At 40.1% G+C, this 26,010-nt stretch overlaps 2 protein-coding genes across 2 annotated transcripts in view; one reads left to right on the forward strand and one right to left on the reverse strand.

The window, feature by feature from the left end:
* The first annotated feature begins 4,277 nt into the window (after positions 1-4,277).
* Positions 4,278-16,953, forward strand: elapor2a (endosome-lysosome associated apoptosis and autophagy regulator family member 2a). Its single transcript, XM_068723298.1, has 22 exons — positions 4,278-4,536; positions 6,045-6,165; positions 7,664-7,853; positions 7,932-8,079; positions 8,841-8,930; positions 9,470-9,575; positions 9,675-9,827; positions 10,871-10,959; positions 11,043-11,223; positions 11,340-11,468; positions 12,400-12,490; positions 12,604-12,706; positions 12,797-12,934; positions 13,633-13,896; positions 14,029-14,202; positions 14,307-14,493; positions 14,718-14,814; positions 14,906-15,007; positions 15,118-15,244; positions 15,636-15,814; positions 15,968-16,136; positions 16,236-16,953. The coding sequence occupies exons 1-22, from the start codon at positions 4,441-4,443 to the stop codon at positions 16,302-16,304; spliced, it is 3,003 nt and encodes a 1,000-aa protein (XP_068579399.1). The 5' UTR covers positions 4,278-4,440; the 3' UTR covers positions 16,305-16,953.
* A 5,316-nt stretch (positions 16,954-22,269) lies between these two features.
* grm3 (glutamate receptor, metabotropic 3) overlaps positions 22,270-26,010 on the reverse strand; it is a 36,847-nt gene continuing 33,106 nt past the window's right edge. Inside the window, exons 13-14 of the mRNA XM_068722864.1 lie at positions 24,824-25,001; positions 22,270-23,973 (exon numbers count right to left, since the gene is read on the reverse strand). Of these exons, the coding sequence (XP_068578965.1) occupies positions 23,897-23,973; positions 24,824-25,001 (255 nt within the window). The 3' untranslated portion in view covers positions 22,270-23,896. The remainder of the gene's footprint in view (positions 23,974-24,823; positions 25,002-26,010) is intronic.

Raw genomic sequence — 26,010 nt, forward strand, 5'->3', positions numbered from 1 at the left:
ACATGACATAAAGCAGACTTGCATCAATAGTTTGTCCAGCTGGGTCTTCTGGTGAATATGTATTTTTCATATGACAACATCAAACGCAGCATTATGACAAAAATGCAGAGCATGTGATTGGTTGTTAGGCTACTGTATATGTGAAGTTTTGGATTGGTTCCCTTGATTTTGATTCGTTATTGAACAAGTACAGCAGAAACTATTTTGATACAGGCTAAAATGTTTGAAAATCCAATTGTATGCTGATAACATACAGCTAATAGTCTGAGTGGTAGCAGGTGAATTGTGAAAAAACTCTAATTTCCATTGCAAACATCCAATCCATGATCTAAGGGTTAAAAGTCTACTATTAAACTTGCCCAGGATGACCAACATATAGTACAACAGTATGTCTTGGCTCGAAAAAGCCCCACATTTCAACAAAAATAAAAGGGTTGAATCTATACTTACAGAAACATTAAAAAACACATACAATTGTTCTGAAAGATGAATTACACATGTACTTTTGGCCCAATTGATACATTGGGTGGGAAGTTCAAATGATTCAGCTCCTGTTGGGTGAGATGACTGAGATTTAAGCAAAATACTAATGCTACCCAGAAATAGGACAATATACAAAACAGCAGAATTTACTGGCAAGTTTCTTACAAGAAAATCAATGTCAGAAAAGGCTAATTCTACGATGTGTGTCAAAACGGCACCCCATCATCTTTAAAGAATCCTGCCTGTTGCCGTATCAACGAAGGGAAGGATCAGCACCTTGGACAACGGTTGTGACGCACTTTAATGCAGAATGTCATAAATTATCCACGTGAGCTATACAGGAAAGCAGGTAAATGGTAGTGACTGTAGGATCATTTTCTCTTTAATCTGAGCGGATAGTATTACTTTAGATCATTATTACAAAATGTTAGAAACACCCCTGTAGCGAACATCAATAGAATTCTCTTAATAAACCTGAGATGTCTATGACAATCTGAATACACTTTGTCCAGAAACTGCCCTCAGGAACCTATAGGTCACTTGATGGTTGAACTCTAAATTCACCATGTGTCTGGACAGAGTCAGATAAGACTTGGGGTCAATCTTGACACTCAAACCAATTTCTGAACTATAAGACCTTTGTTCAGGCTGAGCCTACAAGGTTTCATGACCCAACCTTAACGGTTTTACAAGCAGCCACCTTCCTGAGGGACACAAAGACCCATCCAAGTGTTAATAAACAACTTAAAGACACTTTTGCTTGATATGCTACTCCTAGTCTGAGTAAGTCCTTGCATTTTATATATTTATTTATTTTAATTTACCTCAGAGTAACAAACTCACTGTATTGGTAAACCATTCACAAATTGACGATGTTAACCGTTTGTTTGTATTTGTTGTGATCTTGTTCTGTAGTCATACAAAACTCATCTCACATTACTGACTCATAGTGTGTCGTCATAGTTCTCCCCTCCCTATCTTGCCTCTCACCCAGGACACTGATTTATTCTGAAATGTAGAGTTTAATCCTAGCCATTAATTTATTATGCATATAGGTATACATGTATATCTACATAGGTCTGTCTGTATCATGATACAAATTTATATCTATGTTTTGTAATTGTTTAATTCATTCTGTCTATAGTTGGTCAGGTTTTATTCAGTCATTTAGATCAATGAATGATTCAGCATCCCGCTGAGAAAAAGAGAGAGAGATGGAGATGAGGACACTAGAAAAAGACGAATCAACTACCATAGAGTGAGAGATGGAAGAATTTGATTCAACAAACTATAGCATCCAACACCTTTGAAGATGCAGAGATGGCCACAAAGGAACAGCCGCCACTGCATGACGCGTAACCTCCAATCTGGATTTAAGCCAGATAAAAAACTATTCTTAGACAGAAATACCTGAGACCTAAAGATCTAAATTAAATTCCAATAAAAAACGAATATAAAGGTGCTCTACAATCTTCCCCGCTGCTTCTAAAACTCTCAACTGCATAAATCATTTGAACTAAATGTAAAACGTCAATCCTCGGATTTAATTGATAGACATCAATCGATGATATGAGTCAATGATTCTACCTGGTTACATGCAATCCTTTTCATTTATTTGTGGTTCATTGTTATTCATTGTACTCTTCATCCTATTCTTTATTCATGCCATTCATTTTGATTTTTAATCATTTATTCATTTATTTTTGTTCATTTAGTTTAGTGTTTAGTCCAATAAATATTTCATTTATAAAGAACTTGATCATTTGACTTGTGTGTATATGAAATAATAGGTCCCTGTTCACCAAAGAACACAGTAATAACCCTGAGATTAAGATTTAATTGATTAATAGAATTTCTTTTTCCTATTTTTCCGAATTTGAGAAGCATCCAAAATTGGATCTTATGTGAAATTATGTTAGTTAAATTAATGGTGTCCTATGGCATTAGCTGAGTAACATCATCATTTTATAATAATGCATGGGTTAATAAATCATAATTGAATATATGAAATAATTGTTAAATATCTTGATATTAATTTATTCATATTTATTAAATCTGCTTGCAGCAAGAACGCTACACCCTTCAGTTTACTGCTACACAATTCAAAAGCACCATAAATTGAATTAAAACATTTTCTAAAACAGTTTAAAATAAATCTGAATATTATAATCTTCATGAAGGCAGGATCCATGGAAGGGTTGTTGTATTATACTGCATGACTTTTAGCTAGGTGTACCTGGGTATAATCCAGTATTAAAGTGGGTTTTGTGTTTAACTTACATGCAATAGGAATACTGTAATAAATATACTTTGAACTGTTGGTTGATTGATTGTCACAGTAATAATTAGATTGATAGACCTCAATCCTAATATCTGTCCTCTAAGAGGGAGTTCAATAAACTCTCATGTAAATGTTTATTTCCCTCTGTGTTGTGGGCGTAACACACATTGAAAAATTAAACCAGGGTATGATCATGAAACATGCATGAGCTTTTTTGTCTCAGGTAAACAGAGAGATAATTTGCACAAACTAATTGGAAGCTTAGAGGGGATAGTTGCAAGAGTTTTTAATAAAAAGCATTTTGTAATTTATATATATCTGCAACATGTTTATTCTGATAAATAGAATACTTAAAGGTAACTTACAGTGTAAGGGTAGACATTTGTTGAAAGGAGAAAGCAGGAAAAAGAAACTGGGGAAACCTGAAAATAGTAGGTCTAATATAAAGTCATACACATATTGTATTCATTTTAACTTGATACAAGCATTACATTGGTGCAGCAAGCTTGGTTGACATGACTTATATTCTTATAGTTGCACACTATTTCCCAATAACACATCGCTTGTGTTGCCTTCATTTCATTCTACCGCTGCATGAGACTGATGCCTTATTGTCACAGTTGTTATTGCTTTCATTTGAATCAACTTTTCACACCCTAACAGGAGGCATAGGCTGACCTCTCTTAAAATATTGTTCGCCCTGCTGCCACAGAACCAGGTGCTGGCAGCTGAGTAACCTCTGCTCACTAAGCCAGACCTCCATAGCTGAAAATTAAAATCATTCACTTCGCGCTCTAAAATACAAACTGCATGCTCTCACTGTAGGCAGACAAATAACACCGCAGTTTATGTGATCCGTGTTGCAGTAATGATGAAGAGTCGTAGAGCTTGGCTTCCCTCTGGTGGTCAGTGATGTGGACTGCAAAGGTTGGGATTTAGGAACAATACACTAGATCTAACCGAGGCTGTTTTCAACATAAGGACGAAATGCAGTTTTGTCCTTTCAAAATGTCTATTCTCACAGCAGCATCAGCCCAAAGGAATATACAGTCCCAACAAAGAGTGCTAATTTGGCTATTTTTATTGGCATCTAACCTAAATACTCTATAGGCTGGCTTAAAAATATGTTGCGCGTTTCTTTATTCTTTTCTCACATCTACAAGATAACAATATATGATTTTTTTCTGAACGACGTCATAGAGCGTCAGAACCGGTGGATGAAGGCGCGCTCACACACGCGCACACACACATACAGGAAAATAAGAGACGTATTACTACTTTGCCTTCACAATAAAGTGACAACATAGTAAATCTTAAGAAAATTAGGCAATTGACACGGGTGTAGGCTATATAAAAACAAAATTGTATTACAACTAAAGGAAAAAAACAGGCAAAAAAATGTAACTGGTGACTGACGATTCCTTCACACATGCGTTGCCAGTGTTACTTTGAAAACCTTAACCGGAAGTACTTTTTTATTCTGTTTCGCTTGATTGTGATGAGGACGCCCTGGGGCGCACAGTGTGAGGATAATCGCAGGTGGTAAGGGTTACAATCTGCCGACGAGAGAAGACAGGAGCTGGTGTCGACTAGTAACTGGTTCAGGTTTATGATCATCTTCACTTATCCATCCCGGATCGTGGTTGTTGTTGTTTTCTCCCCCTTGATGATCCACAATGCGGTCCTCGCCTTGGTTCGTCGCCAATTACGCTCTCATTCTCTGCACGCTCCAGTTGATTGACGGGGCCAAAGAACATCGACTGTGTAGCGAGGTGAGAGATGCCACAGTCGATCAATAAGGTTTCATCCGGTTTAATTGTTAGAACTCACTAACGGGGATGGTAATGAGAAACACGCACAGATTGGGCTGCTATGGCTTCACACGCTGACAGTGAGTTGGTAATCCACATCAAATACGATTAGAAATTGATGACACGTTTCCGGGTCGATTTATGGTATACTATTTAAATGAAACATGCTTTGCAGCAGGTGGGAGGACGAATGCACCTTTAATTATTGCTGTCTTTGTTAAGAGAACAAGTTTGAACAACGCGAATCTCTGCTGAGGTCTGGTGTGTGTTGAACTTCACCACTCGAGTGCTGTTCAGGCTGTTATCAGTTTCCTGCATGGACTGGCCCTTCCTTCCCTCTGGTCTGGCTCAGCTCAACACCTCCTAAGTTCAGGCTGGCAGCTCAGTCTCAAAGCAGACAGTCCCAAGATAGAGGAGCGACATTCCTTTTAATTTATTGGCTCAATCTCTTTTCACACTGGTTGAGAGATTACTGCAGCTCTCCAGTGAAGGGCTATCTGGTGCTACATTTTCTGGGGTGACAAAGCATGACATCAGAGCTGATATCTTGGTTTCAATCTCATGAAATGCATTCAGGAGTAGAGACTCTCATGCTGAATTATGGTGTGAGATGAGTATTAAAGTCTGCCATACCAATGTTCGACCACAGTTCTTGTAGGAGTCACAAGAGAGCATTTTAATGAGTTCAGAGTATGACCATATTCTTAACATTTATTGTGTCTCGAATCACTGCAGCTGTAATTTGAAAACCTTGGTCAGCAGTTATGCTCAATTCTGCCTCTTTTCTAATTCTTGTCAGTGTGACTGAGCTCTATGTCCAGACCCACAGACACCAATGAAAATTGTTCCGCACACAACAGCCTGCATGTGCTGCGGTGTCAAAATCTGGTTTGGCTCAAGGAGCAACATTATGTAAACTGTCAGAAATTAGGCTGCCCTCCTCTATAGAAGGAACTATAGAGAGAGGCTCTGTGGAGACGAGAACATCAAGTTAATGGTTTTTGCTCCAGAAAATAGATTAAAACTATAACATGTGATCATCAAATGTCCAAATGGTCTAAAAGCTGCTAATAAAACGCCTCCGCCTGCTGCCGCCTGCTGCCACCTCCCCCTTGTTCCCATCACTGTGGAGATGGTATGTTGTGTATCTAGGGGAGAAGAGTGGTTGTGGCTTGAGAAATAACGCAGCGTCACAGGCGGTCATGTTTTTAAAGCCCAGAGCAGCTGGTTACGGAAGTTAAATTCAGTGCTGGTTGCTAATGCAGTAGCACCAGCTATTTAGTCTGCTCTAATGCATTCTCACCCAGAATGAGATGACTCAGGGCTCTGATGTGGGTGGAGGCCTCTTGTGGTGTTTACTGACCTGCCTCTGGCCTACATTTGCTAATTGTTTGGGTCCAAGACTGTTGCGGTGCCTGATTTCTAATGCAGATCTTTTTTGTGTGTGTGTGTGTGTGTGTAATTGGCAGACGAACTACTACTATGAGTACACTGAGTGTGACAGCACGGGATCCCGGTGGAGAGTGGCCATCCCACAGAGTCCCGGGGCTTGCACTGGCCTACCAGAGCCAGTACGTGGCACAGAGTGCAGTAAGTATGTGTGTGTGTGTGTGTGTGTGTGTGTGTGTGTGTGTGTGTGTGTGTGTGTGAGTGAGAGAGAAAGTTGATGTGTATATCTCACCTTCTTATCGGTAGCCTGGAATTTCCACCACTACAACCTGACTGACTTGGTTTGTAGATTCTCCAGCCAACAACACTGACATAATTGCTCTTTGCTCAACCATTGATTAATTGTATGGGTCTAATAGGAGGTGCAGTAACTAGTGACAGATGTTGGTGTTCCTCCAACATCTGTCATCATGAAAGAATCTGTTCAAATAGAGAGTCTTAGTTATAAATGAATAGAATAAAAAGACAGTAGGTTAACAGAGTTTGTGCTTTTGAATGGACAAACTTATTCATAGGCCGTATGAATAATCATTACAGATCAGTGTTAATGTTTTGCCATGGAACCAGGTCTACTAAGTAAGAGGTGAGTCACAGAGAGCATTAAATACTTCTTTTAGTTGAGCGGAGGGTGTTCAAAGACATCTCAATTGTGGGGAAATGTGGAATATCATGAAGGAGCCAGGAAGGCAGATTTTAATTGTGTAAAAGCAAAATAATTTCCTACAAGGTGGTCAATCGAGTTTGATCTTTTGTTAGACCTCCCTAGAACAGGTTTGCCCTGCGCTGTCACAACACCACTCACTTCACTAATGGCTCAGTTGACATCATTGGGGAACTCTGTGTTTTAGATAAATGAAAAATAACTCACAGAATAGGGTACATGTTGATGGACAGCTTGTGTTTCTCATGATAGGCTTGCCCTAAGGGTTGTTCCTTCCACATTGCTTGTTGCCATTCATCTTGCATACCTCACCTTTTGTTATTTTGACATTTTCTGTTTCCTTCTTCCTGTTCTTCATGCACGTTTCACTAGAAGAACACCAGAAACTTGTTTCCTCTTAGCAATTGGAAAAAAATATCTTGCATTAGATATGATGATGCTTTGCACTGTAATGCAAGTAAATAAAGTTAATTGTCACCAAAGAATTGTGAAAATGAGTGCCACAGAAAACTATCCTAAATCAAATCACACCTACAAGCACTTCCTGCTGCACACATGAACATACATCTGCTTTTGTGTGCTACACAAATTGCGTACCCACGCATATTTTGCATTGGTTGTTTTTCAAGCATAGTGGGGCATCACAATGGCATTTGACCAGCTCAGGTATGAGGGAAAGCTGACACTGTGAAACATTGGCAGATGCAGAAGACATGAGGGCTGCTGGGTGAGCAAAAAGCGCTGAGACAGACACAGTGTGTAACAGGATATGTAAGGATTAAGTTCCCTGATCACTGGGGCTGCATTCTACTGAATGCTGCAGTGATTTCCGTGGCCGTTTCTCTGTCATCTTCAGTCTGTGCGATTTCTCTATTGCGTTTATGATTTTTTTTGCAGCAGATTCCAAAGACGGTTGGGAAATGACTCATGTTCCCCTTCTTTCCACCCCTCTGTACCTTGCCTTTCTGTGTCCTCCAGCCTTCTCATGCGAAGCCGGGGAGTTCCTTGAGATGTCGGCTCAGGAGTGTACCCCGTGTGCAGCAGGAAGCTACTCCCTCGGCAGCGGCATCCGCTTCGACCAATGGGATTCTATGCCTGCTGGATTCAGTAGCCTGGCAACCTCACTGGAGTACAATCCCCACAGAGACGACAGGCTCACCTGCAACAGGTGTGTGATTAGGACGCGAGAAAAACAAAAATTCGGATTGCAAGCGTAAAATCAATTACATATGTTTTTTCCTTGCAGTTCTACCTGGGTGCCTCAAGGAAACTATCTGGAGTCCAACAGGGATGAATGCACGGTCTCTCTCATCTATGCTGTTCATCTGAAGAAACAGGGCTCTGTCAGCTTTGAGTACCAGTATCCAGACAACAACTTGCTGTTTGAGTTCTTTGTAAGTTTCAAATATTCATTTGGTTTTATCTTTTTACTTTTGTCTTTTTTGTCTATCTATATATCTGTTTAAGTGGATGCTGTTTGTGTGTACATGGTGTGTTTGTGTTTACACATACTTCAGTATTTCTTTTGTTAAATCTCAAGCAATTCACTCATCATGTGTCTAGAAATACTGTATCTAAGTAGAAATAGCCCCAGATCTTCATCATGCTAATTAGATGCATGAATCAGACAGCACACTATACTGTTCGTAGGCCTTTCTCGTGGCAGGCACAGGCACATCATAGCAGGAAAAGCAATAATAATGTTATTGGCTGAATTTCATTTAGGTGTCCCAGTTCCATGGCCCTGCATTGTGCATGCTGGCTCACCGACATGGTTTACTGCTTAAATAGAACAGAGCCATTACTAACATCAATTGTTGCCCCTGTGCTTTTGTCTGCAATGGCAAGTCAAATGATGAGTCCCATATTTAGTGTTTATTCAAAGGCAGGTGCGCTGGAAAGATTAAGATTTGGTGATCTGTAGTAAATTGAGGACATTTCTTATTTATTCTCCATTATGAAAGACGGATGTTGTATTGTTCAATAAACAGCACACAATGCTGCCAATAGACAAAAAGTCACATCAGCACTTTGTTTTTTACTGTGTGTCAGTGCATGAGTTTATACAATGAATATTGAAGTCATAAAACACTACACTGCCACACAAGAGACGAGAGTTTCAGCTGATGGACATTGATTATTTGTGTGTGTTTAGATCCAGAATGACCAATGTCAGGAGATGGATCAGTCGGCTGATACGAAGTGGCTTAAGCTCACCAATCATGGTGAATGGGCAACCCATACGGTAAGTGTTGCATGCCGTGAGATGAACAATAACAACAGAGGACACTTCTTTGGCAGCTTGTCGTGGTCTACCAAAATAAATGTGTTAAACCCATTTGTTGCACAAAAAGGCTGGCATCACTTATTGTTTTCTCCAGTATTTTTCCCTCTATAGATCAGCCTGAGCTAAATATCTTGTACATAAGCTTAGTAATAGTCTTTGATTTAAATTCAGACCAGATTTTGTTTCATATTTATTCTCATTATCTTCTTCGTTGACAGTGTTTTGGTACATTTTGTAAAAAGAAAAAAAAAAAAACATGTTTAATGAAATCTTAACTAAAGAGATCAGAATGAAACGCCAAATATGGTTTACATTTTGTACTACCTTGTCATTCGCAAGTGCCTTCGTCATTTCAAGTGTTGACTGTATCTGTTATTTTAAAATGGCATATCTTGTTAATTGGTGCTACATAAAGCAAAGCCTGACTTTAATGTGCTCTCTTATCTACCGCACTGTCACAGCCTGACTGATAAGACATGAAAACATATGTATTCTAGGTGAACCTGAAGTCTGGCACCAACATCCTGTACTGGAGGACCGGTGGGGTCCTGATGAGAGCCAAAGGGGTGAAGCCTGTTCTGCTGAAAAATGTTCAAATAGAAGGTCAGTAAGAAATTCTCTTATTCCAACTTCTCAAATCAATGCACTTATTAAACAATGATTCCCCTTTTTTATTCTCATTCTTTCATTTCCTTTTACCAGGAGTGGCCTACACATCAGAGTGTTTCCCATGTAAGCCGGGGACGTTCAGCCGGGTCCCAGGATCCACTGCATGCGACCTCTGTCCTCGGGACACCTACGCCGGCCACGGTGCCAGCTCCTGCACCCCCTGTAACACTACCATTCAGTATGCAGGTAGGAAGTGTAGCCTTGTTGTTATCAGCGCTGCTCACAGAGGCACATAACACAGGCACAGAATAGAAAGAGAGCTTGTCCTATTTTCAGCCACATTAGTCAAACTTCAGATGGAGAAACATGCTGGTTAGTTCAGTGAGGAGGACTTGTGTTATCGCAAGGGAGTTGCAGATTTTGGCACAGGATGTAGTGAGTATGCTCTTGTATTTTTCAGAAAGCTTCTGTATTACTTAGAAAACAAAAATTGTAAAATGTAATACACTATTTCTAAGGTTAGAAGTAATATGCTCCCTTTTCTATTTTAGTACATTTCTCAACAGGGATTTACTAGAATACATTTGCACATGTAAGGCAGTCACCTTACTAGACCCTGCTGAGAGGCAAGGCCAGCTATTTCAAATCAACAGAAGGTAGTGAATCAGTTATAATAGCAGAAATATGGCTGACTGACCAGCTATTTTTGATATTCTAACGTGGTCTAAATAAATGAAATGAAAGTAATGAAAAGACTGCTCTTTTCTTTCTTTATTTGCTGTGATATAAAGTATCTTCATGTCCTCGGATGATTCTGTGAATGTGTGTCCTGTTTACTAAAGTCACTGAGAAGTGATTGTAAGAAGGTTAAAGTATTCAGAACATATTACATATTTAATTTAGTACATCTTTTTATGCATATTGTATGACTGCTTCACTGCTCTGTTTGAGTCTCCTGTCATAGTGCTCTTCTTTTAAGAGCACATTCTTTTATCTATTCTTTTATTCCTCATCTGCATTCACATCTTGTATCACATATTTTTCTATTTTCTTTACTCTAGTGTATTTTAACTGAATGGTTCTCTATTTTATTTGAATTCCAGTGTTTTAGTGATTTAGCTGCATGGCTTTTATGATTAATGCTCTGCAGTGTTTTTGACAAAGGTTATTATTAAAGTGCTACAGTATTTGCAGGGCTCTGTGTAAATTCTATCTTTAAATAATAGCCACTTTTTTCTCCTTTGCTCATGTAGTTTTATTTTGCCTTATCACCACTTTTCTTTTCCAAGCTGAGGGATCTGCTGTGTGTAAGGACAGACCTCCATGTTCAAGGAAGGACTATTTCCAGATCCACACAGCCTGTGACCATGAAGGCAAGGTGAGAGAAATACAATACAAAGAGAAATCCCATTCTGTATCACAGTTTCTTGTCCATCACCCTACATCTTTGTGTAATTTCAGACGCAGGTCATATATAAGTGGATTGAACCTAAAATCTGTCTGGAGGGTGTGACTGGAGCTGAGTCGTTGCCTCCAAGTGGAGAAAGGGAGCCCTGCCCTCCCTGCAACCCTGGTTTCTATAACAATGACACCGCCACCTGCTCACCATGCCCGCCTGGGACCTATTCTGATGGGATTAAACGTACTGAGAACTCTCTTGACTTATATTTTATTCCTCCCTGTCATTTTCCTTCAGTTACTTTTGTTTTTGCTGTATGTGGTTTCCAAATTGTGATTTTCATTGTGTTCATCTCCCAGCATGTGATCGGTGTCCAGCAGGCACTGAACCCACCTTGGGTTACGAGTATAAATGGTGGAATATTCTTCCTGCAAACATGAAGACCTCCTGTTTCAATGTTGGAAACTCCAAATGTGATGGTATGAATGGTGAGTATATTTGGCAAGATGTCTGTCTGTCTTAAAGAAACATGTCATCATTGTGAGACATGCGCTTTCTTGCCAAAAGTAAGATAAGACGATTGATAGTGCTCTCAAGTCTGTATGGTAAATATGAAGTTGAAGCCAAGAGATAGTCACTGCCCCCGGCTAAGCTACCTATCTGGAGCCTCTACTGGTTGCCTAGTTGCTGTCACCAACCATATGGTGACAGCAACACTCCTGTGCTAAGCTTAGATAGCTGGCTGCGGCTTCACTTTTACTATACAGACATGAGTGATATCCTCTCATCTGATTCTCTGCAAGATGATAAATAAGAGTTTTTCACACATTGTTAAACTATTCTTCTATGGGGCCAGTGTGCAGCAATTTGGGGGATCTACTAGCAGAAATAGAATATAATATTCATAACTAACTAAACTAAGCATCCTTTTGTTTTTGTTGACATTGAATGAGCCCTTCATATCTACATACAGAGCTGGTCCTCTTCATGGTGTCAGCAGGTTGAACACCTATGTTTTAACAGTAGCCCAGGACGGAAAAAAACAAACACTGGCTCTCGACAGAGCCTTTCGCTTGTTTATGTCACCTGAAGGCCACTGTAGTTCTCCAACACTCTTGTGAAACTGCAGTAATATGACACACAGAGTGGAACCTCAAGCTGGTGTTTGACTTCCGTTGCTCCTAAGGATGACCTCTGAGCGAGGCGAACGGAGTTACCATGATTTCACTTTCTGCGTCTTTTTCTACAGCGGTCTTGGAGGGGGAGGGGGAGGGAGTGGAGAGGTATTCAGTTGGTTGCAATCTGCAACCACGCCGCTAGATGCTACCAAATCGACACACTGTCCCTTTAATGTGTAGTGACGAGAGTTAAAACAGTCAGTGTTATCTAAATATAATGTCGATTTGTCCTGTCCTTTAGGCTGGGAGGTGGCAGGTGATCATATCCAGAGTGGAGCAGGGAGCTCAGATAATGATTACCTCATCCTCAACATCCATGTTCCTGGCTTCAAGTAAGTACAGTCATGTTGTTGTTGTTTTCAGTCTCCATCATTCCCGTCACTCAGCTGTCTGTTTTCTTTTGCTGTGACTGATTCCACTCGGCTCTGTTTTCATCTGCCACCAGGCTCCCTACGTCCATGTCGAGCCATTCTGGGACGGAGTTCGGTCGCATCACATTTGAATTTGAAACTGTGTGTGTTGCCGACTGTGAGTTCTACTTCATGATGGTGAGACAGTTCCTGACAGATGTTTGCTGCTACATATACATTGTTATGTAGGTGGTGTGAATTAAGTGGAGTGAAAATGTTTTTCTTTAGGATGTAAACAGGAAGAGTACTACAGTGGTAGAGTCATGGGAGAGAACAAAAACAAGACAGACCTACACACACGTCATGACACAGAATGCCTCGGTTTCCTACACATGGGCTTTTCAGAGGACAAACCAACCATCAGATGTAAGTATGAGTAAAGTACTGGAAATATGTTTGTTTTTAATGTCTTTTATTGTTTTGTGTGTGTGTGTTTTGTATTCTTAATTTCCTTGTTTCAATCAAAAAGCCCATAAGCAGTTACTCAAATATGCATCCCCTGAAATCTTTCCTTAAAGAAGATTAACAACCAGGAAGTTCACATGTTTCATAACATCTTCCTCTGTGCTCAGCTGTGGAGGTCTGGCCACTGACCCAGGATTTGGCCACTTGGTCCTTCAAAAAGTCAGGAAACCTGTTTTTTTTGGTTATACCTTAATATTAATTGTCTCGCTTCCAGAAACAAGACTGCTCTGAAAGATTTACTGTCAGTTTTTTCAGAGCATTGGTCTCATAAATCCACCCCACACTTGGTACACCGAACACTCCCTATTGTTGGCTAAGAAAGTATACTATACAGATACTATCTGCCGTGGTGTTAGTGTTTCAACCTAACCACAAATCAAACAGACTTCTTTATCTCTGTGCCCACTTAGGTGAAGCTTTTAAAGCACCTGTTTAGCAGGAATGTGGGCATTTTAAGTAAGGACAGAACTACGTCTTGTATAAAGTACCAATACTGTATGTTGCGATCCATATGTGTTTTGTTAGTCTCTGGAAAAACGTTTTAAAACTCCACAGCACCTATAAGCAGCATTATTCTGTACCTTGTTTGTCTCTCTCAGGTACGCCGGTACGTCAACGACGTGGTGCGAATCTACTCCATCTCGGTGAGTAACGCAGTCGACGGGGTGGCTTCTAGGTGCCGGGCTTGTGCCCTCAGCACCGAACCCTCAACCTCTACGTGTGTGCCGTGTCCACCTGGACACTACATTGACGCGCTCACCAGCCAGTGCACGGAGTGTCCCCGTAACACATTCCTCGTCCCTCATGCCACGCCGGGCCCGGACGCCTGCAAACCCTGTGGACCGGCTAGCAAGAGCGACAAGGTTTGTTTTTCTTTGTAATGGGGAAAGGAATCAAACTATTGGGAAACTTTATTTATTTATTTATTTTTTTAAATGATTCATACAACACACAACCATATCCCGGTGTCTATGTTTTTTTTTGTTTTTTTACAGGACCACAGTTTATGTTACAGTGACTGTCACTTCACCCACACTGAGAGCAATGTCACTCTGACTTATGACTTCAGCCTCCTTGGGTCTGGAGGATCACTGATGAACGGTCCAAGCTTCACCTCCAAAGGAACCAAGTACTTCCACCACTTCAAAATCAGCCTGTGTGGAGGAAAGGTGTGATGAGATGAAAACACAAACACACATGAAGATTAAATGTAATCAAATGTTTGTGTGTATTAATGCAATGACCTTGCTATTTTCTTTTTTTTTAATTTAAGGGTCAGTTGGCAGTATGCACAGACAATGTAACAGACCTATCCATCACCGACTCCCAGAGAGAGAAAGGCGAAGGAATCAATGCTGTCAAAACCTTCATCTGTCAGTCAACAATAATCCCAGCTACTGGACGAGGCTTCCACACAGCACTCGCCTCACAGTCCATTAACCTGGCGGACACATTACTTGGTTAGTGAGCATAAGATGCACATAGTGATAGAGCTGCATTTGGTGTGTTTTATACCGCTGTTATTGCTTGAAAGGGTAAAGATGTAACGACACAAAAAGGTTCAGTCTTGTTGGTCTTTAATCAAATAGTATCACATTCATGTTACAGGAGAGAGAACATCAAAGACGCATTAATTGTACACACACACACATTAAACGATAATGTGTCTGTATATTATTAACAGGAGTGACAGTTGATAGTACACTTGATGGAATAAGGGCGAGACCAGAGCTGTACCACCAAACCACCAAGAAAGTCCCCGATGTCAACTTCTACTACAGGTACTTCTATTATTTCAATTTAAAAAATCAAAGTTAAATAAATGTCGTGCCCTAAGGTTATGTCTTGCTTTTTGTGGTTCCCTTTGCTAAGGTCCCTGGATCCGACTTCCTCTTGTGAGTCAGGTCGGAACGCAGTGGTGACACTTCGTTGTAACGCAGAGAAGAGCACTAAAGGAGAGCTCACTGTTCCAAGGTACTACATCTCTGTCTCTGTTTGCCTGATTCCCTGTCTAATACCACATGTAATTTTTATCTATGCTGTGATGTGGTATCGAGGTGACAGCTTGTGTTTGGTTATTACAGTCAGTGCCCTGCAGGAACATGCGACGGCTGCACCTTTCATTTCTTATGGGAGAGCTCAGGAGCTTGTCCTACATGCACAGAGAGAGACTACCATCAGATAGAGGGAGCTTGCAAAGGAGGACACCAGGTGTGTGTGGACATATTTATTGCACAAGTATTGGGACGGATTTCTTTTGGTTCTTGAGTAAAACACAATGGATTTAAATTAAACAATGCGCCGACAGCTTTAATTTGAGGGTGTTTACGCCCACATCCCATTGACTGTGTAGAATTTAGAGCCTATTTTATAACCCCCCCAAGTCAATATGGATGCAAACACCCTTAAAGCTGAAAGTCAGCGCTTTAACAGTTTTTGTTTCACTTGAAATTTAATGTGCAGGAGTAAAGCCACTCCATTTCAAGTCTCTTAAGTACTTACCAGTAAGACTGCACTATATGTGAGGAAAATTCGTGTATATACAATATTCAGTGTATGTTTTAGCTTATTTGCTGCTATATGTGTGTATGTTCTTCATCAGGACCTGCTGTATGTGTGGACTGAACCAAAGCTGTGCATGGGAGGTCTGACCTTGCCTGAAAAGAAAACCTTGCCATGTGAGGGTATGGAATTCTGGGTGCGGCTCGGTGCAGGGCTGGGAGCTTTCACCGCAGTGATGCTCGTCTCGCTCACCTGCTACTTCTGGAAGAAGAACAAAAGGTACCCTTTGAAAATTCCTTTTTTCCGTCCTGCAAGCTTTTTTGTTTCTCTCTATCTACTTCCTTCTTTCTTTCCTTTTTTTTCTTTTCCTACTACTCGACTTCCTTCCTTTTTTTCCTACAGTATTGATTCTGTCATTTGTCTCTGTGCTAGGTTGGAGTACAAGTACTCCCGGTTGGTGATATCTGCCAATAAGGAGTGTGAGATGCCAGGAGCTGACAGCTGTGCTATGATGGAGGGTGAGAACGAGGGAGACATGGAGGATGAAATTGTGTACACAAAACCTTCTCTACTTGGCAAACTCAAAGCCATAGCATCCAAGGTGAGAGTCACATCATTGTTAGACTTACAGTTAGAACATCTCACTTTGATAAAAGTCTTTAGAAACCATAGAAGTAATGTGTGTTTTTCATTTTCTCAGGGAAATGGAGAGCACTACGAACATGTGCAGCTAAACTCCTCTCATTCGAAAGCGTTGGTATGGAGCTAGAGAGGTGGTAAAGTGAGGGGAGAGATTGGACCCTTGAGAGACTTTCCACTGAACCCCCCCTTTAACCAACCACCCCCTTTATGAGCTCTGGTACCTGGAATACCAACTGTGTGTTCATACACACATAAACACACACACGTCATGCACCTAGAGCCAGGTTCAGAGAAGGCAAGAACATGGTGGCCTTAAAGCTCGGTACGACAGAGCCGTCCAACTCGAAGCATAGTACTGTGAGGCAGGTGTGTGTGATAGACACTTCCTGGTAAGATTCTGATACACACTGATGTCAGAGGAGCTCAGGGTAAGACAAGGACCTATTTGATGTTCTCTTTTCATATTAATTTCAGTCTGTGTAGTGCCTATAGACAGCCATGGTGTAATTTGCCATCAGGATCACCAATTGTGTGCGTGTGTGCGTGTGTGCGTGCGTGCGTATCTCCCATAGACGTTTACACAGACTGCACATATTACACAGACATATAAAGTCTCTATCTTCTCATTCGTTAGTTCTTTTGCTTGGTTGAAATTATTGTAACGAGGAGAAGTGTTTTGCTGACCAAGTGAAAATGAAGATGTCATGTTATGCGGATAAGGTTGTGTTGTTGACTGTCTATTTACTTCAATTAAATTATGATGTATTTATGTATAAGTGGACCCAGTTTGATTGATTTTCTCTTGTACCGATTATTTTGAGAAATTCTATGAAGGGCTTGGAGACAGACCGGTTTAAGTAGCATTGTGGGTGAAACAATGGATTTAAAGCAAAACGGTTCTGAATAATAACTTAAAACCTCAGCTGGAAATGTGGGCACTATCAGTCCAATAATCAGTTCTGAAAATGTCTCTTCAAGGAAAATTCAAAAATCACAATGGTTTCTGATCCACATAGCAAATAGACAAAATAAATGGAATCAATCATAAACACTGCAAAATGTGTCATTACATATAATTGCATGTTAGACATGTAGAATAAATGTCATAATTTTGACAGTAGTTAACATTGTTTAATCTGCGTTTTAACTCCCACTTTGTAAAGCTGATTTATGTCATGATTACCAGTTACAATGTCATATATTTACAACTGTTGGAGTAATACTATAAGTTTGAGGTTTTTACTGATCAACTTGTAACTTTTAGCTGTGAGGGTGGGATGATCTATGTGTTGGGTGCATTATATTTCCTTGTAAACATTCAGCTATCCAACGATTTGTCTCGTGTGGCCCAGACTTATTCAATGCCTCAAAATCCTGTCACTTTGATTACGAAACCATTTGATCAATAACAGCCGTGATATGTCTAAAATGAGCAAGCGCCGATATATATCCTATACAAGCCGAGGGCTCAGCACTTTAATTCTATTTCAACATGATGTATTACTTTCAAAATGATAACAACATGAGTCACATCACCAGTTTAGCGTCAGAATTTTATACCTTTGAACCTTTACTTTAACTTAACTTAACTTTGAAAAAGTGTAGAATGTGTTTTCGGTGTGTGATCCATTTCACATTTAAGCCATAAAATAAAAATGTCAGACAGCATGATAATATCAAAGATATTGTCTTGTTTTGGGATGAAAAAAAGATGTATATTACAACTATATGTATTTATATAAATTGTTTTTTGTAAGATTATTCAAGCGCCTGTGGCTCCAGACTTCAGCTCTTTGCAGACCTTCAGTGGGTTCTCCTGTAGAGGGCAGTGGAAAACAGAGAGGGAAAAATGTAAACTTTTTTTTCGCTTTCCTGCAAGCCAAAGTGCAGGGGTGGAAGTAACGAAATACGTTTACTCTTGTTACAGTAACAAAGTCGTTTTTTTGTGTACTTGTACTATTTAGAGTTTTTCTTAAAATATATTTATCACAGGTAGCCTACATTTCATGTCGCATCCGCATCCGAGTAAAAATATAATTCACATGAGAAAGTCCTGATAAAATAAGATCGTTGAGCAGCTGCTGCACTTTGCCACTTCAAATCAAATGAAGCATCACAAGTGGGCTGTGGTTATAATTAGCATTAGTACCTCAGCATATTAAAAATGTATTGCATCTATCTGAATCAATGACTGCTTTTTTTTTTTTTTACTTTTTATTTATTTTTCAGTTACTATTACACTGAACAAAATCCACAACAAAACATCAAAACATCACCACATTAATGAAAAAAATTACAATAAAAATGGACGTAAAAGTAAAAGAGGGGGGGGGCTACTCTCTCATTACAACCTTTGACCCGTTCTTTTCAGACCACCTGAGAACATGACCCTTCTTTTGTATGCAGTCCATATTCTCCAGCGTTGATCATGTGTCCCTGCTTTAATCCTGAGATAGTAAGAAGTCCGTTTTTCCATGGAGTATATTTCCTCGACAATGTCCAGCCACTGTCCTGGTCTTGGAGGGTCACATTTGTGATGTGTCAGGATTTTGAAGAGATAGATGTCCTTCTTTTGAATCATGTCGTCAGGTATCAATCCCAGGTACACAATCCGGGGGTCCCTGCGAATCTTGTAGCATATAATCTCCTCAAGAATCTGTATAACCCTGTCCCAGAATGTTTGTATTTTTATACATGACCAGAAAATATGTCAGTGATTGGCATTTGAATCAATGACTGCTTTAATGCATTCCCCACCCCAGGAGCAATCAAAGTAACATGGATGTCACCACGATGATCGTGACCTGAACAGTAGGGGCATGCGCGGTCTGGCTAACATGCTCGGTGGATCATTGGTGCTGCGACTTCCGTGTCTTCTTGAGGACCTTTAAGTCAACTTTTAAGTTGTCTGAGTTTTGTCTCTTTTATGATGTATTCTTGTGAGGCTACACTGAGGAAGGCAGTTGTATATTTATAATTGATGATCAGTTGTATGCACAGACTGCAGAGTGCCTGTTGGTCTGGACAGAAGGGGTTGTTGTTGCTGATGTTGTTCCACTTGTGTAATTTAACAGTAGTGTCACACATCAGCCCTTCATCCCTCCCTTAAATGTGGCGCTGTAACGTTTACTCAGAGTACATTTCTACAAGTCTTGTACAGTAACACTTGAGTACAGTATTCTAGTACTCCTTCCATCTTGCAGCAGGGTTAACTGAACTGCTACTAGTCAACAGTGTTGGAAAGTAACTAAGTACAGTACATTACTCAGCTACTGCAGCAAAGTACAATATTGAATAACTTGTACTTTACTTGAGTACAGTATATCCATTATACAGTACATTATAAATACTGCCTCCCCACTACATTTATCTGACAGCTATAGTTACTAATTACGTTTCAGATTAAAACTGTACTTCAAAAACATAAATAATCTTATAAATAGAGTGTATTGTTAACGACTAACTTGGTGGTTCACAACCTATACTTGCTTATAGCAGTTCTACAAAAGAGTGATATCCCCATAAACTTCTTAGTTACATTGAAATAACAGTTTGAGGTCCAAAGAGGTTAAAGTATACAATATTTCACTAAAACCAAAGATTAGAGAAAAGAAGAAAAAAAAACTAAAATAATATAATAAAAATAATAATTTTGTGTTGAAGTACTTTGGATATGGAAAGTCCTGCCTTATTCCTGGTAATTTATGTAAGGACCTGAGCCTACCACCAGAGGGCAACATTTGCCTGGCTATAAGAAAAGAGTCAACATGTAGTTCTGCAAAAGTAGGAACTGTAGGCAGTATGATGGAGCCATAAATAAGCGACAGGGGAAACAATGACATGAGTAAATTGAGTACCTGCAATATATCTGTAATATTTTCAATGAACCGTTTTTTTAGACCATTTATTTTTGTCTTTCAGTCTTTTTTGAGGAAAGTGAGCCTACACACTGGAGTGCATTGTCCTAAGGCAGTCAGCATTCCAGTAGATGGTTTAATTGGAGTGCCATCACTTAGGGAACAGATTACGCAGGAGTGTTAAAGACGTCTTTCAACATTTGCCAACACGCGCTATGAATAGAGCGTGTGTGTGTGTGAGTGGTGGTGGGGAGGGGCTGTCGATGTCGCTGTAGAGACAAATCTCTGTACACTTGCATGCAACATCTAGATTTTGGATGAGATTTATAGACACACTGTCAGCGGGACAGACTGGACACAGAAGGACGAGCAGACGACACCAGCTGTTTTCTTGTTGTTATTTATTATGATGTCATCACAGCCTCTTTATTGCACGTATCATAAACACGGAACTATTGCTTTGATTGGTCAGTTCCAGAGTTCAGCTCGACCTCGGCTTTGTTTTGCCGCAGAGATCTTGTCTTGTTTCAAAGTCTAGAGGCCAAGGACACATTCTGTTGTATAGCAAGGGGCTACAGCACAGAGACCTTTGTAGAGCACATGGCAGTTGGCAGAGGCTGAATAGAGGAACAATGTCCGTAGTGGATGGCTAGCTGTATCAAAGGGATATTCATGAGTAAAGCCAATTAAAGAAGCTTCCACAGAGAGTTAGTGGGTATGAGATGATAAACTGAGTACAGTGGAGTGAAAAAGGTGATGTATTTCAAAGTGATGCATTTTCTTTATTTGTAAGTCCTATTTTCATTTTCCTATACACTCTCCAAATTCTTTATCTACCTTCCCATTATCCCTCCTCCAACTTCCTCAAGTCCGCCTTGTTGGCATGTGCTGCAGTGGGCACCCAGATCTGAGCGCTTCAGTTTAAGTGGGCTACCAGTCTGTTGGTCTGGCTTTAGGTGGTCTTGGCTGAGACCAACTCAGCAGCAAGTTTCACACACAGAGTGGAGATGAGGTGGACACAAGGTGGCGGGGGAAAGGTTCAAGGGGGTGAGGTGGGTTTATAGAGAGCGGGTCAGAGGAGGGGTGTGAGACTGTTGTCCGAGACTAGTACTCTGGACTAAATGAGAGGAGAATCCGGGTTAAGTGCTCTATTTGTGTGACCATTAAAAGCTGGGAGTAGAGTACTGGGCCTTGCTGAGCCAAATCTCATCACTCGCTGCCAATTTGAATCACAACCAGCAACCACTTTTTCCTCTTTCTATTCCTCTTATTTCGCTTTCTCCTCACCCCTCCTCCCACCCTCCTCTCCAAGCAGACAAATAGACATTCCGGCAGCGGATGTGGCGGTGGTTGTCCATAGCAACCTGCCATGCGGGGTGTATCTTGTGGGAGCAGGACCACTGAGTGAATGGCTAAGCCTTCTGCTAACAAAGACTGTGAATCTCTGAGATGCTTTCAGCTTCCATAGAAGCGCTGTGACTTCTGGGCTGTGGGAGTGCTTTACATAATCCAGCAGCAGCTCCCCTCTGCTCTGCCACATCACTTTCTCCTTCTGCTCTCTGCACCTAAACACACACGCCCCGATGTAGGTCGGCTCGTCTTGGCGCATCCTCAAAAATTCTTTCAATCTATCATTTAGTGTGATAATCACAGGGTGCTGTTGGAGACCGGCTGTGCAAAGGTGTTGACCAGTCAAGAGATGGATGTTCAATAGTTCTGCCTGTACCTACATGTACCTACATATTATGTTAGAAATATCAAGTATAACAGTCATACTTTATTTTAGACGGCATATTATAGTATGTAACCATTTAAGATCAGCTTATCCTAATTGCAATACATTCTGACACGAGAGGCCACTTTTTAACAATAAAATATGATGGAACCTAGTGCTATTTAGATTTTCTAATAAAAAACTTTATTCATGTTTTTGTCATTTATTCTCCCCACCTCAAAACTGTCACCCAGCAGAGAGTCTGTTGTATTTCGAGCCACAAACGGAGAGTTTGATGGGATGTTTTGATAAATGTAATGCATGTTCTGCATATGAGTTCTACTCTAACATCCTTTTGTTCGATGATAGGATCTGCCAGCAGCTGACATTGTGTGCTCTGCTTCCTCTCGTGAGCCTCTCTGGGACTGCCGTAGCCAGCTGCTCCACCGTGCCTCTCAACATCAACACATTTAACATAGGCATGTAAACTGCACACTTCAATAAGTCGACGACTCGGTAACTTCACCTTATTGGTATATGAGCTTTTCTCTTCCCCTTTCTTTATTTTATTGGAGCAGCTGAGCTGTAAAAAATGTAAAGTCATTGTGATGGGTGTCTATAAGAAATATCCATTTCATATTTTTTTAATCACAGACTGGAAAAAGAAGGGGGGTAGAGAAAGTCACTTCAACCTAAGAATTCCGCGGGTTCACTTTTTTAACACTTTAGGTAAACAATCAATAGCAGAAGGCTTGCTAGGGAATACAACTAAGTGGCATTGTGTTGCCCTGAAACATGTGCTCTATACAGGGGTCACTTTTACATTTACCAGACAAGGATTTGCATCTGGTAATGTAAAACTGATCTCTTTTCAATCCCTAACTGGAGCACTATCAAACATACATTAAGGCACATAGCCATATTAAAAACATCACCACATACTGTATCTATGGGGCACAAAAAACATAAGCTACCACTCCCCTGTAAAATGCAACATGTGTTCAGCAAAGAAGAAAGTTTCCCTCCATTAGTGCTCGAGTTATTTGAGCACAAATTCGTAATTACTGGGTTACCAATTTGTGTTTGTTGACAGAACTATCGCAGCACTGTCTGTTTTGACAGTTTTGAGGCAAAATAAATGCATTTGATGTGCTATATCTTTTCTGTTCTGTTGTTAGTTGTTATTAGCAATCTGTTACAACAATCCTCTTAATAAACAGGCAGTTTGAGAGTGGGAGTGAACAGACTGTTTCCTTGGTGAACACATGTCTGGAACTATGGCCATTAAGATAAAGGGATTCCATGATTAGAAATAGAAAAATTAACATTTGTATCAAAGGCAAAACATATTTTCCCTGCAAAAACAGCTACAATGGGTTCTTTATGTTGATCTAGGATGCAAAGAAAATATATCAAGAAGTAAATAGATGAATTGTCAAACTGAAAATTGTTCTGGCACAGTGTAACTGTAAGTCGATGAGTTTGGTGGATTTTTGTACATGTCCGTTCCAGCCATCCTTTACCGTCCAGTTTATGCTTTTGTCCACATTCATTCAAGGGTTACAAGACTGTCAACATTGTGCTGTTTGAACCATCAGTAGTATAATATACAAATGTACAGATACACAATATAAATACATACATAATTGGTTATTACAATGAGACCTACAAAAAAGCATGAGAATAAAAAGTCTGTGGGATATTGCAGGTGAGGCAAGCAGAGCCACAAATGTGCATCCAGACTGAGGGACACACACCCTCCTACCATGATTAGCGCATGTCTATTTACACCGCATCATAACAAAGCTATCAAAAACAAAGGCTCCAAAAATTCCTCCTAAAAACTTTTTTTTGTTCTTTTGTTTCTCTACAACAATGTTGATTTCATGTATGTACATCCCTAGAAAATAAATTAATTTTAGTTACACACTTTCTACATTTATGAAACAATACACTTCTAGTCCACAAGGGAGGTTGTTTGTTTGTTTGTGCATGTATTTGTGTGTATGTGTACATATGTTTATGTGTGTGTTTTATGAGTGTATATAGGGTGTGTGACTGAGGTGGGGAATGATGGTTTTACGGGGATAATGTTCATGGATTGGCTAACAGTCGCAGGGGCAAATTTAGAGAGTGGACAGGATGTGGTCACAGAGAGGAAGTAGTGGAGTCGACGATTTCTCTCCCGTTGCACACGGTTGGGACGTGGTGGGCGCTGACAGAAGCTAGACAAAGAGATGGGAGAAGGGAGAAGATGAATGCATAGACAAAAATGAGATTTGCACATATAATAATTTATAGCAGACTTCTTCAGTTGATGATTTTTGCTGCAAAATGCTAAAACTAACAACAAAGCAATATTTGTATCACATTATGTAAATTACATTTAAATCACATTACCAAAATGTCAAACAATCATAATAGTGATTGAGGTCTTGATGCTATTGTAGAAAGAGCGTTGCCCTGATAGGCAAATTAAATGAAGAAAGAGTCACATAACTGATGCAAATGACATCAGTGGGGGTGTAAATGCAGACTTAATCTAATAGTAATAAATATGGTATCACTGCTAATTTACGAGTCATTTGTAAAAAGGACTTGTGTGGAATTCCTTAAATGATCTTTTTTGTGAGGCCAGTTCAGCACCAAGGAATATGTTAAAATATCCAGTCACCTCTTGGGGGCATGCTTCTTTCTTGACATCTCACTGTACTGTTCAACACCACAGCTCTGTCTGTCAGCAGGATGCCATTCTCTGCAGTCTAAGCTTACGATGGAAACTGTCAAACATGCATCACCGTAAAGGTAACACCTTTGGAGGAACAGCTGTCCACATTCAGAGACCTTTCTTGTTTGGGGCATTATAACTTGGCTAGATACAAAATACAGAAAACAAACGTCTAGATAGTTTATATTTCAAGATTTTGTGTCCCTTATAGCAAAAGTGGAACACAGGGAGGCTAAATATTGAATGCTGAAAACACCCATTTGACAGAGGCATGATAATAATAGAGCAAGACAGTGCTGCTCTAAACCCCTGTCTCTTTAAAAATGAGGTAACTGCATGTAACCTACCGTGAGATGCGTATGTGGCGGCAGCCCCACTGACACTGAAGCGATTGAGGTTAAGCCTGTGGCTGGTCACATTCTTCTGGGGCTGGAACATGATGATATGGACCTTGGGAGCAAACATACAGCCCAGAACCACAAAGCCACTCAGACTGACTGAGATACACATGGTAGTGGTCTGAACCTGCAGAGAAAAGAGGAGGAGACAGTAATTAGTTGCCAGACTTTGAAGGATACATCTTATGCTAATGTGGTACAAAGTAATTGCTGTTGAGAGCTAATTTGGTGATAATAATCTGTAATAAGGAACGTTTGTCAAAGGGATTTTTTTTAAATGAGTATTACCAAGTCCTTAACAGAAAATAAAACAATAATACATTGGATGGATAAATTTAAAGCATGAAAATGCCTAAAGTAATTAACCAATCTCTATATGTAAACAGAGCCAATGAGGCATGTAAATAGAAAGCGTTACTATTTATTGGAAGACTCTGTTACCTTGCAACAATTCAGAGGATAACAATTACAGGATGGATCAATACAATACTTAATCAACAGAGACTACAGAGGCCAAACTTAACGGTATCTCAGTGGTAGCTTTTACTTCATTCTCTGTGAATTATTGTACAAAATCAATGCTAAATCTAATCTTAGGCCCGTCTGAAATGGTGTTTGCAGTATGTCCCTTTCAGGTGGCCAAATCATTGGTGTATCTAATTTTGTGTGGCACAGATGTATTATAGGGTTTAATAACATCAACTCACAGTAGAATCACAGTACTGTACAGAGAAGCACATTAATATTCAACCCTTCAACATTTCATCTCTGTGTGTATATACTTATTCTATATACTATATACTTGTGTTTGTGTGTGTGTGTGGGGTTGAGTATGTTGGTGATTTTGTGCCTCTACCTGACTAATCTTAAAGTCAGATTACAAGGCCAAGGAAATGCTTATTTCCAGAGAGAGATAAAGAGAAAGAGAGAGATAGAGAGAGAGAGAGAGAGAGAGAGAGAGAGAGAGAGAAAGAAAGAGAGGGAGAGAGAGAGAGAGAGAGAGAGAGAGAGAAAGAGAGAGAGAGAGAGAGAGAGAGGGAGAGAGAGAGAGAGAGAGAGAGAGAGAGAGAGAGAGAGAGAGAGAGAGAGAGACAGCTTTTTTTTTATAGGGATCAAATGAGCAGCCCTGGCATCAG

The sequence above is a fragment of the Cebidichthys violaceus genome, unplaced genomic scaffold, assembly GCF_023349555.1.
Source record: "Cebidichthys violaceus isolate CVI_PGR_0920_01 unplaced genomic scaffold, fCebVio1.0.p SCAF_3, whole genome shotgun sequence".
Lineage (NCBI taxonomy): Eukaryota > Metazoa > Chordata > Actinopteri > Perciformes > Stichaeidae > Cebidichthys > Cebidichthys violaceus.

Coding starts and splice junctions, on each gene's coding strand:
- elapor2a (XM_068723298.1), top strand. CDS start 4,441: ATGCGGTCCTCGCCTTGGTTCGTCGCCAATTACGCTCTCATTCTCTGC. Junction 11,224..11,339: donor CTATTCTGATGGGATTAAAC/GTACTGAGAACT, acceptor TTCATCTCCCAG/CATGTGATCGGTGTCCAGCA. Junction 13,897..14,028: donor CGGCTAGCAAGAGCGACAAG/GTTTGTTTTTCT, acceptor GTTTTTTTACAG/GACCACAGTTTATGTTACAG.